Raw genomic sequence first — 16,548 nt, forward strand, 5'->3', positions numbered from 1 at the left:
AACACTTACTTAACATGATATAACCCACCGCAGGTATCTTTGCGATTTCCTTCGCTAGTGGCAATTTTCTGTCAGCCGGGTTGAAGTAGCTAACATATACAGCCTTGTCTAAGCTACTCGTTATAACTGGTTCTGTAGCTGTCTTCTTTCCAGTACCATCATCGCTGAACAAACTTTGGCGAATAACATAATCATCTGGCGGTGTTTGTTCATACTTCGGAGACATTGAACAACACTTTGTAGCTATATGCGATATTGAATCCGCGGCTTGATGAATGCTGGACATGTTGGATCTAATCTTCTTGGAGGAATCCAGATTTCTCTCAAGAGTACCGGATGGCATGCTGAATCCACTCATGATCACAGGCATTACTGTAGGGTTGAAGTTATCGGGCAGACCATTCCGAAGATTAATCGTTTGTGGCATAGTTCCAAACACAGGATAACACGTCTTGGTCTGGGAAGCAATCAGGTTTGAAAGTGTATTCATCATCGTCGACATTTGTGTTACCACTTCTTTTAGGGAACCTTCTACGACTGTAGTTTTACCGAAGTCATCGCCTATCTCTTTGCCGGCTCCACCGTTAAAATTTATATGTAGTCGCTGGTCATGCATGGTGCTTTCTCGGAGACTATGAAAAACAAAACTAAAAAATATGAATACTTTATATTCGGAACCGGTTTAAAAGGACATTACTAGTTTGTCGAAATATAATTTAATTCTAACCTTGATGACAGTTCTATCACTTCCTTGTCGACAACTTTTCTTGAGATTTTTCTACTTTGTTCTTTTTTGGCTTCGTCGTCTCCCTTTTCTATTTTTTGTGTTGAGCGTCGCTTCTCTCTGGCAGCCATTGGGTGTTATAGCTGTTTAATTTTTTTATTAAAAAAAAACATGAAAAATACTGCAACATGTACAGTTAATGAGTTGCACTCCACTAGCAAGCACAATTTCTTAAAAGAATAACAAACATGGTAGGTTGTCCCTACTATTCAAAGGAGTTTTGACAACTGATTGATATTTGGTTGTAGACCTCTAATATATGAGGCAGTTTACGTATCTAGTTTATATTCCTAAAGTTTTGCAAAAAAATAATTTACATAAAACTCTTTTTTCTGATTGGTAAAAGATAAGGCTCCAACCTTTTTTTTATTTTTATTTTTGTTGAGTCGAAGTCTCCATCTTTTGGAACTACTTGAAGTTATTCAGCTCAATACATTAGTTTATTTACATTGATGTAGTCAAAGCTAATAAAAGTTTTCTGGTAACCGTCTATTTTTTTTCTTTAACCAATCGGTTACTGGAAGATTTGTTTTAATTTTCGTAATGAATGCTTGTCTCCATTAAGTTTAATCAATTACTTCTCATAAAGTAATATGCTCATATAACAGAATTGTGTTTATTGTTATCTCTTATTATCACACACCCGGTCAAAGATTTAGTCCACAACAAAGTTTAATGCGACGGCTAAACACTCAAAAAGGTTAGTATGAAAATCATACACGTATTTGCTGATAGCTCGAGAAAAGGGAAATTTTTTTTCCATTTCCTATGAGTTATATTCCTTTTCATTAACTACGTGTATAACATTACCTGTCTCCCACACACTTCTTTGCTTTTTCGTTTGTCATGGACACTCATCATCTAATTTATTGCCTAATGACTTTTTTGCTTTCCACCTTTAAGCCCGTTGCCTATTACTTATAGGAGACTGAACTTCCCATCCCTCATCGCAAAGCACTTCCTTCCCCGAAAGAAAATAACGAAACTTACAACTAACTATTAGTAATGTGTTTGGAACTTTTTTAGTATAATTGATAGTAGCATAACATTGATTCTACTCACTAAAAAACTGGAACCATTAACTCGAAGACCTTATACCTAGTCACTAAACAGTACATATTGAACCGTACGCATTGAACCGGAAATCGACAAACCATAAACCATAGGCACGAACCCATTCAATCTAAAATATAGTAACTAGTCCGTGAACCCTAGCCCGTACGCATTGAACCGAAAACCGGCAAACCGTAAACCATAGGCACGAAACCATTCACTATAAGACCTAACGACCAAACCGTGAACCCTAAACCGTACACATTGAACCAGAAACCGCCAAAAAATAAACCATTAGCACGAAACCATTCACTCTAAGACCTAGTCACTAAACCGTACACATTGAACCGTACGCATTGAACCAGAAACCGGCAAACCATAAACCATATACACGAAACCATTCACTAAAAGACCTAGCGATCAAACCGTGAACCCTAAACCGTAAATATTGAACCAAAAACCGCCAAACCATAAACCATAGGCACAAAACCATTCACTATAAGACCTAACGACCAAACCGTGAACCCTAAACCGTACACATTGAATGGGAAACCGCCAAACAATAAACCATGGGCACGAAACCATTCACTCTAAGACTTAGTCACTAAACCGTACACATTGAACTGTACGCATTGAACCGAAAACCAGCAAATCGTAAACCATATGCACGAAACCGTTCACTATAAGACCTAACGACCAAACCGTGAACCCTAAACCTTACACATTGAACCGGAAACCACCAAACCGTAAACCATAGGCACGAAACCATTCATTATAAGACCTAGTCACTAAATCCTACACATTGAACCATACATATTGAAGCAGAAACCGCCAAACAATAAACCATGGCCACGAAACCATTCACTATAAGACCTAACGACCAAACTGTGAACCCTAAACCGTACACATTGAACCAGAAACCGCCAAACAATAAACCATTGGCACGAAACTATTCACTCTAAGACCTAGTCACTAAATCGTACATATTGAACCGTACGCATTGAACCGGAAACCGGCACACCATAAACCATATACACGAAACCGTTCACTAAAAGACCTAGCGATCAAACTGTGAACCCTAAACTGTAAATATTGAACCGGAAACTGCCAAACCATAAACCATAGGCACAAAACCATTCACTATAAGACCTAATGACCAAACCTTGAACCCTAAACCGTACACATTGAATGGGAAACCGCCAAACAATAAACCATGGGCACGAAACCATTCACTTTAAGACTTAGTCACTAAACCGTACACATTGAACTGTACGCATTGAATCGAAAACCGGCAAACCGTAAACCATATGCACGAAACCATTCACTATAAGACCTAACGACCAAACCGTGAACCCTAAACCTTACACATTGAATCGGAAACCGCCAAACCGTAAACCATAGGCACGAAACCATTCATTATAAGACCTAGTCACTAAACCGTACACATTGAACCGTACACATTGAAGCAGAAAGCGCCAAACAATAAACCATGGCCACGAAACCATTCACTATAAGACCTAACGACCAAACCGTGAACCCTAAACCGTACACATTGAACCAGAAACTGCCAAACAATAAACCATTGGCACGAAACCATTCACTCTAAGACCTAGTCACTAAACCGTACACATTGAACCGTACGTATTGAACCGAAAACCGGCAAACCATAAACCATATACACGAAACCGTTCACTAAAAGACCTAGCGATCAAACCGTGAACCCTAAACCTTAAATATTGAACCGGAAACCGCCAAACCATAAACCATAGGCACAAAACCATTCACTATAAGACCTAACGACCAAACCGTGAACCCTAAACCATACACATTGAATGGGAAACCGCCAAACAATAAACCATGGGCACGAAACCATTCACTCTAAGACTTAGTCACTAAACCGTACACATTGCACTGTACGCATTGAACCAGAAAACGGCAAACCGTAAACCATATGCACGAAACCATTCACTATAAGACCTAACGACCAAACCGTGAACCCTAAACCTTACACATTGAATCGGAAACCGCCAAACCGTAAACCATAGGCACGAAACCATTCATTATAAGACCTAGTCACTAAACCGTACATATTGAACCGTACACATTGAAGAAAAAACTGCCAAACAATAAACCATGGCCACGAAACCATTCACTATAAGACCTAACAACCAAACCGTGAATCCTAAACCGTACACATTGAACACGAAACCATTCACTAAAAGACCTAGCGATCAAACCGTTAACTCTAAACCGTACACATTGAACCCAAAATCGCGAAACCATAAATCATAGGCACGAAACCATTCACTATGACACCTAACGACCAAACCGTGAACCCTAAACGTTACACATTGAACCAGAAACCGCCAACCCATAAACCATAGGCACGAAACCATTTACTATAAGACCTAGCGATCAAACCGTGAATCCTAAACCTTACACATTGAACCGGAAACTGCCAAACCGTAAACCATAGGCACGAAACCATTCATTATAAGACCTAGTCACTAAACCGTACACATTGAACCATACGCATTGAACCAAAAACCGGCAAACCATAAACCATAGACACGAAACCATTCACTAAAAGACCTAGCGACCAAACCGTGAACACTAAACCGTAAACATTGAACCGGAAACCGCCAAACAATAAACCATAGGCACGAAACCATTCACTCTTAGTCCTAGTCACTAAATCGTACACATTGAACCGTATACATTGAACCCAAAACCGCCAAACCATAAACCATAAACCATTCACTATAAGACCTAACGAATAAACCGTGAACCCTAAACGTTACACATTGAACCGTACACAGTGAACCGTGAACCCTAAACTGAACACATCGATAGCACTAAAACTCAGTTTTGGTTTAAAGTTGCTTAAGCTAAATAACTTGGTATGATTCATAAAATATGGGGAGGTTTACCCAATTTAATTTCAATTTCTCCTTATTAGATAAAGTTATCGCATGTTCTATTTCAAGAAGAAACTATAAACCGCACCTAGTGGTATCCATAATACTATATACCTGTATACCATGTAATTAAGGCCATTAAATAATATTCCAATTAGGTAGGTGATGGTTAGTCTAGGACTACGAGCAAGAACATGGTGCAATAAAGTGGAGACCATGCTGCATGCGTACAAGAAGGAGGCAATGAGTTGGTGGTCTACGCATAAAAAACTACAACTACAAACTATATGCTTACAAATTCTACCCCATACAACATGGATACTAGAAGGAAGCCCTCAAGCATGGCAATCGAATGTTTGGAAATGTTCCATGGAATCGATCGAACTGCATTCAGGATGCTGACACAAGTCCTTCACCGTGAAGTTAAACAGTCCTTGATGGTCATGGCATTTCTACTGTCAATGGAGACCATGGGACTGAGTGGTATTGTGCAAACAGCCATAAAAAAGGAGGGCTGGTTTATGAACAGTCTTGCCGAGGAATGTGTCATCTGTTTACAATGCCTACTATCTTCAGAGTTCTCAGGGGTTGTGGAGAAATCCAGAAAACTCGAAACCCTCGGACACGTGCTAAAAACTGAGCTCACCTTATACCAGGTTCATAGGATGAGATCCGTCCTCCTAACGATAATTCCCGATATCCTCTCAAACATTTGCTCTAGAATTCTAGGCGACATAACAATGGATGCCGTGTGGTTGGAGTATCAGAGGAATCCTAAAAGACTATTGCGTTTCAACACACAGGACCAGTGCATATCAGTTGCACCAAAGGCATTGAGTAGACATAATAATGGCCGAGGATTGCATATGCAACAAGGAGGAAGGCAAACTGAGCAAGATAAGGGAAAGCAAAAGTACGTCTGCAAGGAGCTGGATGACGCGGAACGTCCAAAGACACTGACCGTATGCTTCGGTCGAGAGTCCATGCCCACTGCAGATGGCATTGCTGAGTTTTTCTGCAACTTGTTTGGTCATGTGGTTCAAAGGGTGACAGTCATGCCTCGGAGGGACAAAGACTCGGGTGATTTTGCTTTCGTTCTTTTCAACGACGCATCAATCTCACGCATTATCATGGGGGACAAAAATGTTGTTCATCATACCATACAAGGCATGAAAAGTTGGATCAGATGGTGGACATGAACACATTATCGCTGTGTGAATTAGTCTACAATAGACGATAAAGGTTAGTGTCATTTTTTCAAAATAATTTAGTTACACTAGAATCTTTACTTGTTAAGGGAGCTGATTTATACGTTATATGGTCATTTTTTATATCCAAGTTAAATTATCTTTCCATGTTACCGGATTTTGTTGATAAAATCTTGATCAATCTGGTTCCTTATTCGGCTGTGGTCATGAAGTTTAAATTGGAAATAACAAACCCTATGACCATTAATTAAGTTCATGTCGTTTGGAGTCCTTCACCATCCACCTCCCAAACATAAGATATTATGATGTACTTGAACTTGTTGGGACTAACGTAGGAGACATACCGGGAATGTTTTTTGAAAATATATTAGTTGAATATCACCTTTTTTAGTTGGACATTTTGAAATCGGACTGGTGTATGTGGCAGACACTTTGTGTATAAGTTTTTAGTTTTTTTCGTGGGCCCTAAAGCTGTTGTTAGAAAAAAATCTTTCTAAAACATAAAGGATTATACATTATGTCAAAAAATTCCAATTGAAATTTAAGTGGGCCAGTGACAATATACTTGTTTTGGAACTCTAGTACATTTCCTTTTTGTTTTTTAACTTTTTAAAAACCAAAACCGGGCGAGTGCCCCAATTAACAAATAACAAAGTGAAGAAATCAAATAAACCCAGCATTCTTGAGGGAATGCAATATTGTGACAATGATTTTGTTATGGCCACAAACAAATCTTAAACAAGAAGAATAGCTAAACCTCTAAAATTCTTTTCATGGCAAAACTGATTGTTTAACAGTTAACATGAAATTTTTTTTCTGTTAAATGCTTAACCTAATCGATTATTTTCCCACATACTATTGTCATCATATATGATATGTGCAAACAGTATCATTTGTATTCAGTAGCAGTCACTATTTGGTCGATACACTGCTTATAACCAAACGTAGTCGCAATAAAATAGAATGCAAGATATGCACCATAAATACAAACCATAGAATATCACAACTGGTCACCAAATGTCAAACACAGAACATCACATACAAAATAACACATTCAGAATAACATTTTGATTAATTACACTACACAGGAAATTTTAAAGGTCTGCATAAATATGTTAAGTTGACCCCTGGTTGACGGACGAGTCAGGAGAGGTCTCGGGTCGCTGTCGCTTACTAGGACCTGCCTCAGCCCCCCACTATGTTGCCTCTTGTTTACACTGTAGTTGAGTTAAAAAAATTTAGGCATAAAACATGAAAACGTGAGAAATTAGACCAGAAAATAGTGGTCAGATGTTACTAACCCTGACTGCTGAGTATCGAAATATTGCTGTTGTTGGCTCCAGCGGTGATTCCTAAGGAACATCTCGGTGTGGTAGACTCTAAGTTGGGCTTCTTTGTTGAAGTAAACACCGCACACCGAAGCTAAGCGTTGTATAATATGTTCAGGCAACACCTTCGACGCATACAGTTCATCAAAGACACACGGAGGTTCATCTTTCCGGTTAATGTCCCTGACGATCATGTAGAATACTCCCCAGCCAACGTACCTAAGCTCCACATTCAGCAAAGAACATCATCTATACATGCGTCGTATCCTCCCTAAATCAGCTCCCTTAATCCAGAACCTGTCACCGTCTCTCTTGGGCGTGATGTGGAGGCAATTGTCTTGAGTGTCTATTAAATAAAGATCAGTGGTACTGTACCACTTGAATAGATTCACGATATTAGGTGGGAATTCAACATCATCCTGTGGCGGAACAAGACAAAACCATGGCAAGTTAGTTTTCCAAATGTTTTTTAACAGAATCATAACAACGAAAGAAGGAAAAATTGTGGATATACGTACATCTGTTGCAAAGAGCCCGAAGACATAAAACTGGTTGTACGATTGTTGTATGTTCCTTAATGCATTAACATACCTAACCAACATGAAGAAACAACAACAAATAAAACACAGGGGACTGAAACCTAAAAGAAGGGAGTAGCCAAACATTTTGTGACTCTTTATTTACTTATTCTCTGCATGCAGTTATTTAAATATGCTCGATTTTATTCTTTACAGATACGGCTGCTATCAAAGGAGGTAGTAAAAATTGAAGAAGATGCTTATCGGAATCCAGGCTCCATTCTTGTTTAATTACTTCGAAGATGGCTGTGGTTGAAGGGAGGGAGATGCCAAGGAAGTGTTCAGACGAAGAATAGTTGATTAATGAGTGTAACTTTTTTTCTGTTCAGTTTTTTTTGCTATGTTACTATGTTAGTTGAGAATTTATTAAACCTTTTAATGTAAAATTAATCCAAAAGTCGAATCAGTGGTCGAGGGTACTTATTATTAGCCAACTCTGTGTTATCCTAATTTTTGGAAAACGTAAAATATCCTTTAATTGATTGATTATCAAAATATTTTGGAAATGTGTCGTTTATAAATGTGCAGAGATCCCCTTTAATTGAATCAGAAAATGTTTTCAAAATGAAATTGTTATCCATTGCTAATACACGTTGTTGTTAAATACTAGTAGGTATCAAGAAAGCAAGTAATCAAATGATTTCAACATTTTAACTTACCCAGTTACTTTTGCCTCAAACATGAAAGATTTTTTTAGTTTTATGTAGGTTAATAATTTTCATTGAAGAATTTAAATTTAAACACTAATAGTTATCAAAATAGGTAGTCACAGGCATTTAAAAAAAGAAAAAAAGATACCCAGTAATCAAATTATTTAAAAAATTGAATTTAAATTTAAAAATTTTAAAACGTTTGTTTCGAGTTTCTACCGGTTATATTTTAATCTAGCATTAATTTCGCTAATAACAAATGTTGAAGAATTTAATTTTCAAAAGAAATAGTAGTAGTTACGTATAAACCGATTAATTAAATTATTTTATTTAAGTCATAAAATGTGTTCCAACAACTTTGCAAACCTTAATTGGGTTAATAACAAACAATTAATAATTTCATTTTTCTAGGATTTCTTTTTTTTTTGGGAGGTAAATTAAATTTTATTTAGTTTTTCGTTGAAAACGGGAATCGATGGAGAGGGATTTACGGAGAGTTATTAGGATAGAACGGAATATTTGTTGGAGATTATCGAAAAACGCAAGGTTTTAATAGCTAAATTAAAATTTCAATTTTTTTAAACGCCGCGTTTTAATCCCTTATTTTTTACTTTATATTTTTTTTTCATTCACAAGCGTGTAACATAAGTATTCTTCAGTAATCACTATTCACTTTCCATCTTCCTTCACAAAATACTCCTCATAGTAACCCTAACCTAACACACAATTTGCTGCTAAAGGTATCAACTCCAACAGCTTCGTCTCAGAGAAAATGTCAAACAAGGTGAAACTCTATCCTAACTCTTATCCTGATAGTGATCGGTTGTTAATCATCATCTGCATGTAGTGTCAATGTAGTAAAAATGTAATCGTTGTAAAATCAAAATAAGACAGTTAACCTTTTTTAAATGAATGGGTGACTGATTTGGGTTTCTGATTTGTTCGTCTGAAAAGGATTTTATGCATTTAGGTTTGATTAAGATTGTTCTGTTAAAGATTCAATAGATCACGACAGTAAACCATTTCAACAAAATATAGTTGCACTGTATGTGAAAAAATTGAACCGCTTTGTTTCCAATTCCAAAAACATGCATGTGTGTTGATTTTAAATCAAAAGATTCAACTGTATGAGTTTTTTTAAATGAACTCTGATTTTGTTCCTTTTTGAACTTGATCACTGTGTGACACTTGCCATAGATGACGTCTTCGAAGGACAAGGGTAAGAGAGTGCAAGCGATGGATCACGGTACCACATAGAACTACAAGTTGAGGTTTCTAAAGCCAGTAATAAGGCCATCAATGTTCAAACTGGTAATTAACATCCCTTGACTACACACCTCTTAATTTTAAAGTTTTTGCAATGCTATCGATGTTTTGACAGAACTTGACCTATGTTTAACAGTCATTACCTATAACTCTCAATGAGCTACCAAACCGTACCCCCTACCTGGACCTGGTTGTGCCTGACGGAAGGAATAACCCCTGTCGGTGCTTCTGGACGCAACTCCAAAGTGGCAAAATTGCATTGACTCGTGGCTGGGAGGAGTTCTACCAGATGTACAAAATCAATCTGGACTCCATGCTATATTTCACACACAAAGGAAACTCCAATTTCTAAGTCCGGATTTTTGATTTTGGTGGCATTGAGAATTCATACCAACTCCGTGATCCTGAAGAACCACCATATGTAAGGACTGGTAATTATGAAATTACAAAGTGTATCAACATCCCTCCTTCAGCCAGTGCTAGAGCGGTGGTGCACTAATTATGAATCACACTTTTCATAACTAGTACCACTAACCAGCAAGTGCACTGGGTCGTCCAAGTTATACCTTACGTGAGTAAGGGTCGAATCCTACGGAGATTGTTGGTTTGAAGCAATCTATGGTTACTTTGTAAATCTTAGTTAGAAAGTCAATTATATTGATCAGTTGAATTGCGAATAAACAAGAGAGCATGGATTAAAGGTTACTTGTTATGCAGTAATGGAGAATATGTTGGAGTTTTGGAGATGCTTTGTCTTCTGAATCTCTGCTTTCCTCTGTCTTCTAATTCACGCACGCACGTCCTCCTATGGCAAGCTGTATGTAGGGGAACACCGTCGTCAATGGCTACTTCCCATCCTCTCAGTGAAGAATATGCTCACATGCTCTGTCACAGCACGGCTAATCATCTGTCGGTTCTCGATCATACTGGAATAGGATTCTTCATCCTTTTGCGTCTGTCATTAACGCCCAGCACTCGCGAGTTTGAAGCTCGTCACAGTCATTCAATCATTGAATCCTACTCAGAATACCACAGACAAGGTTTAGACTTTCCGGATTCTCATGAATGCCGCCATCAGTTCTAGCTTATACCACGGAGATTCCGATTAAGAAATCTAAGAGATACTCATTCAATCGGATATAGAACGGAGGTGGTTGTCAGGCACACGTTCATGGTTTGAGGAAGGTGATGAGTGTCACGGATCATCACCTCCATCACAGTTAAGCGCGAATGAACATCTTAGATAGGAACAAGCGTGTTTGAATGGAAAACAGAAATACTTGCATTAATTCATCGAGACACAGCAGAGCTCCTCACCCCCAACAATGGGGTTTAGAGACTCATGCCGTCAAAGAGTACAAAGTTCAGATCTAAAATATCATGAGATGCAAAATAAGTCTCTAAAAGCTGTTTAAATACTAAACTAGTAGCCTAGGTTTACAAAAAATGATTAAACTATGATGGATGATGCAGAGATCTACTTCTGGGGCCCACTTGGTGTGTGCTGGGACTGAGATTTAAGCAATTCACGTGCAGAGGCCATTTGTGGAGTTGAACGCCAGTTTTTGTGCCAGTTTGGGCGTTCAACTCCAGCTTTTGATCCTTTTCTGGCGCTGGACGCCAGAATTGGGCAGAGAACTGGCGTTGAACGCCAGTTTACGTCATCTATCCTTGTGCAAAGTATGGACTATTATATATTGCTGGAAAGCCCTGGATGTCTACCTTCCAACGCAATTGGAAGCATGCCATTTCGAGTTCTGTAGCTCCAGAAAATCTACTTTGAGTGCAGGGAGGTCAGAATCCAACAGCATCAGCAGTCCTTTTTCAGCCTGAATAAGATTTTTGCTCAGCTCCTTCAATTTCAGCCAGAAAAATACCTGAAATTACAGAAAAATACACAACTCATAGTAAAGTCCAGAAATATAAATTTTTCCTAAAAACTAATGAAAATAGACTAAAAACTAACTAGAACATACTAAAAGCTATATGAAATTAACCCCAAAAAGCGTATAAAATATCCGCTCATCACAACACCAAACTTAAACTGTTGCTTGTCCTCAAGCAACTAGACAAATAAAATAGAAGACTAATAGGTTGAGAAGCAATAATATTTCAGAGTTTTTGAGTGAACTCAGATTCTAATTAGATGAGCGGGACTAGTAGCTTTTTGCTTCTGAACAGTTTTGGCATCTCACTTTATCCATTGAAGCTCAGAGTGATTGGCATCTATAGGAACTTAGAATTCAGATAGTGTTATTGATTCTCCTATTTCAGTGTGATGATTCTTGAACACAGCTATTTTATGAGTCTTGGCCGTGACCCTAAGCACTTTGTTTTCCAGTATTACCACCGGATACATAAATGCCACAGACACATAATTGGGTGAACCTTTTCAGATTGTGGCTCAGCTTTGCTAAAGCCCCTAATTAGAGGTGTCCAGGGTTCTTAAGCATACTCTTCTTTTTGCTTTGGACCTTGACTTTAACCGCTCAGTCTCAAGTTCTCACTTGACACCTACACGCCACAAGCACATGGTTAGGGACAGCTTGGTTTAGCCGCTTAGACCAGGATTTTATTCCTTTAGGCCCTCCTATCCACTAATGCTCAAAGCCTTGGGATCCTTTTTATTTGCCTTTGCCTTTTGGTTTTAAGGGTTATTGGCTTTTTGCTCTTGCCTCTTGGTTTTAAGAGCTTTTGGCTTTTTCTGCTTGCTTTTTCTTTTTCTTTCTTTTTTTTTTTGCCTATTTTATTATATATATATTTTTTTCTGCAAGCTTTGTTCTTTGCTGCTTTTTCCTGCTTCAAGAATCATTTTTATGATTTTTCAGATTATCAATAACATGTCTCATGTTCATCATTCTTTCAAGAGCCAACATATTTAACAGTCTTAAACAACAAATTCAAAAGACATATGCACTGTTCAAGCATTCATTCAGAAGACAGAAAGCATTGCCACCACATGTTACTAATTAGAATTTTTCTTATTAAAAACTCGAAATTTTATTGCCTCTTATTCAAAAGATCTACTATTTTATTCATGTTTGCTGATGATGAGAAAAATAGACTATAACTTAATTGGGGATAAAATCAAAATAGACACTAATTACTACTAATGATCATGTAATGAAAACACAAACATAGATAAGCACTTAACATAGAGAAAACGAAAAACAGAGAAAGTAAGAACAAGGAACGAGTCCACCTTAGTGATGATGGCATTTCCTTCTTGAGGAACCAATAATGTTCTTGAGCTCTTTTATGTCTCTTCCTTGCCTTTGTGGCTTGATTCCTAGTGATTTTTGGTATTTCTTTCCTCAGTTACTTCCAATAATTATGTGGAGGGAAGTGCATCCCCTGAGGTATCTCAGGGATCTCTTGATTTGCAGCCACATGTTCTACCACTGAGCTATAGATCCTTCACATAATTGTTTTACCACACCAAACTTAGAATGTTGCTCGCCCTCGAGCAAAAGAAGAAGGAATAGATGAAGAAGAAGATGTGGAAAAAAACTAGGATTATGAGGAGGGAAGGTGGGGATCCTGTGGGGTCCACAGATCTTGAGGTGTCAAGGCATTTACATCCCTGTACCAATTTAGGCATGCAAAATGCCCTTTCACACAACTCTGGGCATTCAGCGCCAGGTTGGTGCCCATTTTGGGCGTTCAACGCCCATTTACTAGCCATTTCTGGCGTTGAACGCCAGAACCATGCTTGTTTTGGGCGTTCAGCGCCAGGATGTTGCCCATTTTGGGCGTTCAGCGCCAGAACCATGCTCTGTTCTGGCGTTGAACGCCAGACAGGTGCTTCCTCTAGGGTGTGATTTTTCTTCTGCTGTTTTTGATTCCGTTTTCAATTTTTAATATTTATTTTGTGACTCCACATGATCATGAACCTAATAAAACATGAAAAACCATGAAAATAAATAAAAATTGGGTTGCCTCCCAACAAGCGCTTCTTTAATGTCTTTAGCTGGACCTTGCTGAGCTTTTAATCTAGCTTCAACCTTGAGCACTCTTGCTCAACATTGCCTTCAAGATAGTGCTTGATTCTCTGTCCATTAACAATGAACTTCTTGTCAGAGTCAATATCTTGAAGCTCTACATAACCATATGGTGATACGCTTGTAATCACGTATGGTCCCCTCCACCGGGATTTCAATTTCCCGGGGAATAGCCTGAGTCTAGAGTTGAACAGCAGAACCTTCTGTCCTGGTTCAAAGATTCTAGATGACAGCTTTCTATCATGCCACTTTTTTTATTTCTCTTTATAAAGCTTGGCATTTTCGAAAGCTGTGAATCTGAACTCCTTTAGCTCATTTAGCTGGAGCAATCTTTTTTCTCCTGCTAATTTGGTATCAAAGTTTAGGAATCTGGTTGCCCAGTAGGCCTTATGTTCCAGTTCCACGGGCAGGTGACATGCCTTACCATACACCATTTGGTATGGAGAGGTCCCTATAGGGGTCTTGAATGCTGTTCTGTAAGCCCACAGAGCATCATCCAAGCTCCGTGCCCAATCCTTTCTACGGGTATTTACTGTCCGTTCTAGGATTCTCTTTAATTCTCTGTTAGAGACTTCAGCTTGCCCATTAGTTTGTGGATGATATGGAGTAGCCACCTTGTGGCGAATTCCATACCGAACCATGGCAGAATAAAGCTGTTTATTACAGAAGTGAGTGCCCCCATCACTGATTAGTACTCTAGGGACACCAAATCTGCTAAAGATATGTTTCTGAAGGAACTTCAGCACTGTCTTAGTATCATTGGTGGGTGTGGCAATGGCCTCAACCCATTTTGATACATAATCAACTGCCACCAGAATATAAGTGTTTGAGTATGATGGTGGAAAAGGTCCCATGAAGTCAATTCCCCATACGTCAAACAACTCAATCTCCAAGATTCCTTGTTGAGGCATGGCGTAACCATGAGGCAGATTGCCAGCTCTTTGGCAACTGTCACAGTTACGTACAAACTCTCGGGAATCTTTATAGAGTGTGGGCCAATAGAAGCCACATTGGAGGACCTTGGTGGCTGTTCGTTCACCTCCGAAATGGCCTCCATATTGTGATCCATGGCAATGCCATAGGATCCTCTGTGCTTCTTCTCTAGGCACACACCTACGGATTATTCCGTCTGCACATCTCTTAAAGAGATAGGGTTCATCCCACAAGTAGTACTTTGCATCATTAATTAATTTCTTCTTTTGTATCCTGTTGTACTCCTTGGGTATGAACCTTGCAGCTTTATAGTTTGCAATATCGGCAAACCATGGTGTTTTCTGAATGGCAAATAAATGCTCATCTGGAAAAGTCTCAGAGATCTCAAGAAAGGGGAGGGGCGTCCCTTCTACTGGCTCTATCCAGGACAGATGATCAGCCACTTGGTTCTCTGTCCCTTTTCTATCTCTTATTTCTATATCAAACTCTTGCAGAAGCAATACCCATCTGATGAGCCTGGGTTTTGAATCCTGCTTTGTGAGTAGATATTTAAGAGCAGCATGATCAGTATACACAATCACTTTTGATCCTACTAAGTATGATCTGAACTTGTCAATGGCGTAAACCACTGCAAGTAATTCTTTTTCTGTGGTTGTGTAATTTTTCTGGGCATCATTTAAAACGCGACTAGCATAATAAATGACATGCAGAAGCTTGTCATGCCTCTGTCCCAATACTGCACCAATGGCGTGATCACTGGCATCACACATTAGCTCAAATGGTAACGTCCAGTCTGGTGCAGAAATGACTGGTGCTGTGACCAGCTTAGCTTTCAGCGTTTCAAATGCCTGCAGACACCCTGTGTCAAACACAAATGGCGTGTCAGCAGCTAGCAGATTGCTTAGAGGTTTTGCGATTTTTGAAAAGTCCTTTATAAACCTCCTATAGAATCCTGCATGCCCCAGAAAGCTTCTGATCGCCTTAACATTGGCAGGTGGTGGTAATTTTTCAATTACCTCTATTTTTTGCTTGATCCACCTCTATTCCCTTGTTTGAGATTTTATGCCCAAGGACAATCCCCTCAGTCACCATGAAGTGACATTTTTCCCAGTTTAAAACTAGGTTGGTCTCTTGGCATCTTTTCAGAACAAGTTTCAGGTGATCAAGACAGGAGCTGAATGAGTCTCCATATACTGAGAAGTCATCCATGAAGACTTCCAGAAATTTTTCCACCATATCAGAGAAAATAGAGAGCATGCATCTCTAAAAGGTTGCAGGCGCATTACATAGCCCAAATGGCATCCTTCTATAAGCAAACACTCCAGATGGACATGTGAATGCTGTTTTCTCTTGATCCTGGGGATCTACTGCAATCTGGTTATAGCCTGAGTAGCCATCCAAAAAGTAGTAATAATCATGACCTGCTAGTCTTTCTAGCATCTGGTCTATGAATGGTAAAGGAAAATGATCCTTTCTGGTGGCTGTATTGAGCCTTCTGTAGTCAATACACATGCGCCACCCTGTAACTGTTCTTGTAGGAACCAGTTCATTTTTTTCATTATGAATCACTGTCATGCCTCCCTTTTTTGGGACGACTTGGACAGGACTCACCCAGGGGCTATCAGAAATAAGATAAATAATCCCAGCCTCTAGTAATTTGGTGACCTCTTTCTGCACCACTTCCTTCATGGCTGGATTTAGCCGCCTCTGTGGTTGAACCACTGGTTTGGCATTATCCTCCAATAGGATTTTGTGCATGCATCTAGCTGGGCTTATGCCCTTAAGGTCACCTATGGACCACCCAAGAGCTGTCTTGTGTGTCCTTAGCA

At 39.0% G+C, this 16,548-nt stretch overlaps 1 protein-coding gene across 1 annotated transcript; it reads left to right on the forward strand.

The window, feature by feature from the left end:
• The first annotated feature begins 5,069 nt into the window (after nt 1-5,069).
• Nucleotides 5,070-5,954, forward strand: LOC107640890 (uncharacterized). Its single transcript, XM_016344394.1, has one exon. The coding sequence runs from the start codon at nt 5,070-5,072 to the stop codon at nt 5,952-5,954; it is 885 nt and encodes a 294-aa protein (XP_016199880.1).
• The last annotated feature ends 10,594 nt before the right edge of the window (nt 5,955-16,548 follow it).

The sequence above is a fragment of the Arachis ipaensis genome, chromosome B5, assembly GCF_059453495.1.
Source record: "Arachis ipaensis isolate K30076 ecotype BB chromosome B5, ASM5945349v1, whole genome shotgun sequence".
NCBI classification, from domain to species: domain Eukaryota; kingdom Viridiplantae; phylum Streptophyta; class Magnoliopsida; order Fabales; family Fabaceae; genus Arachis; species Arachis ipaensis.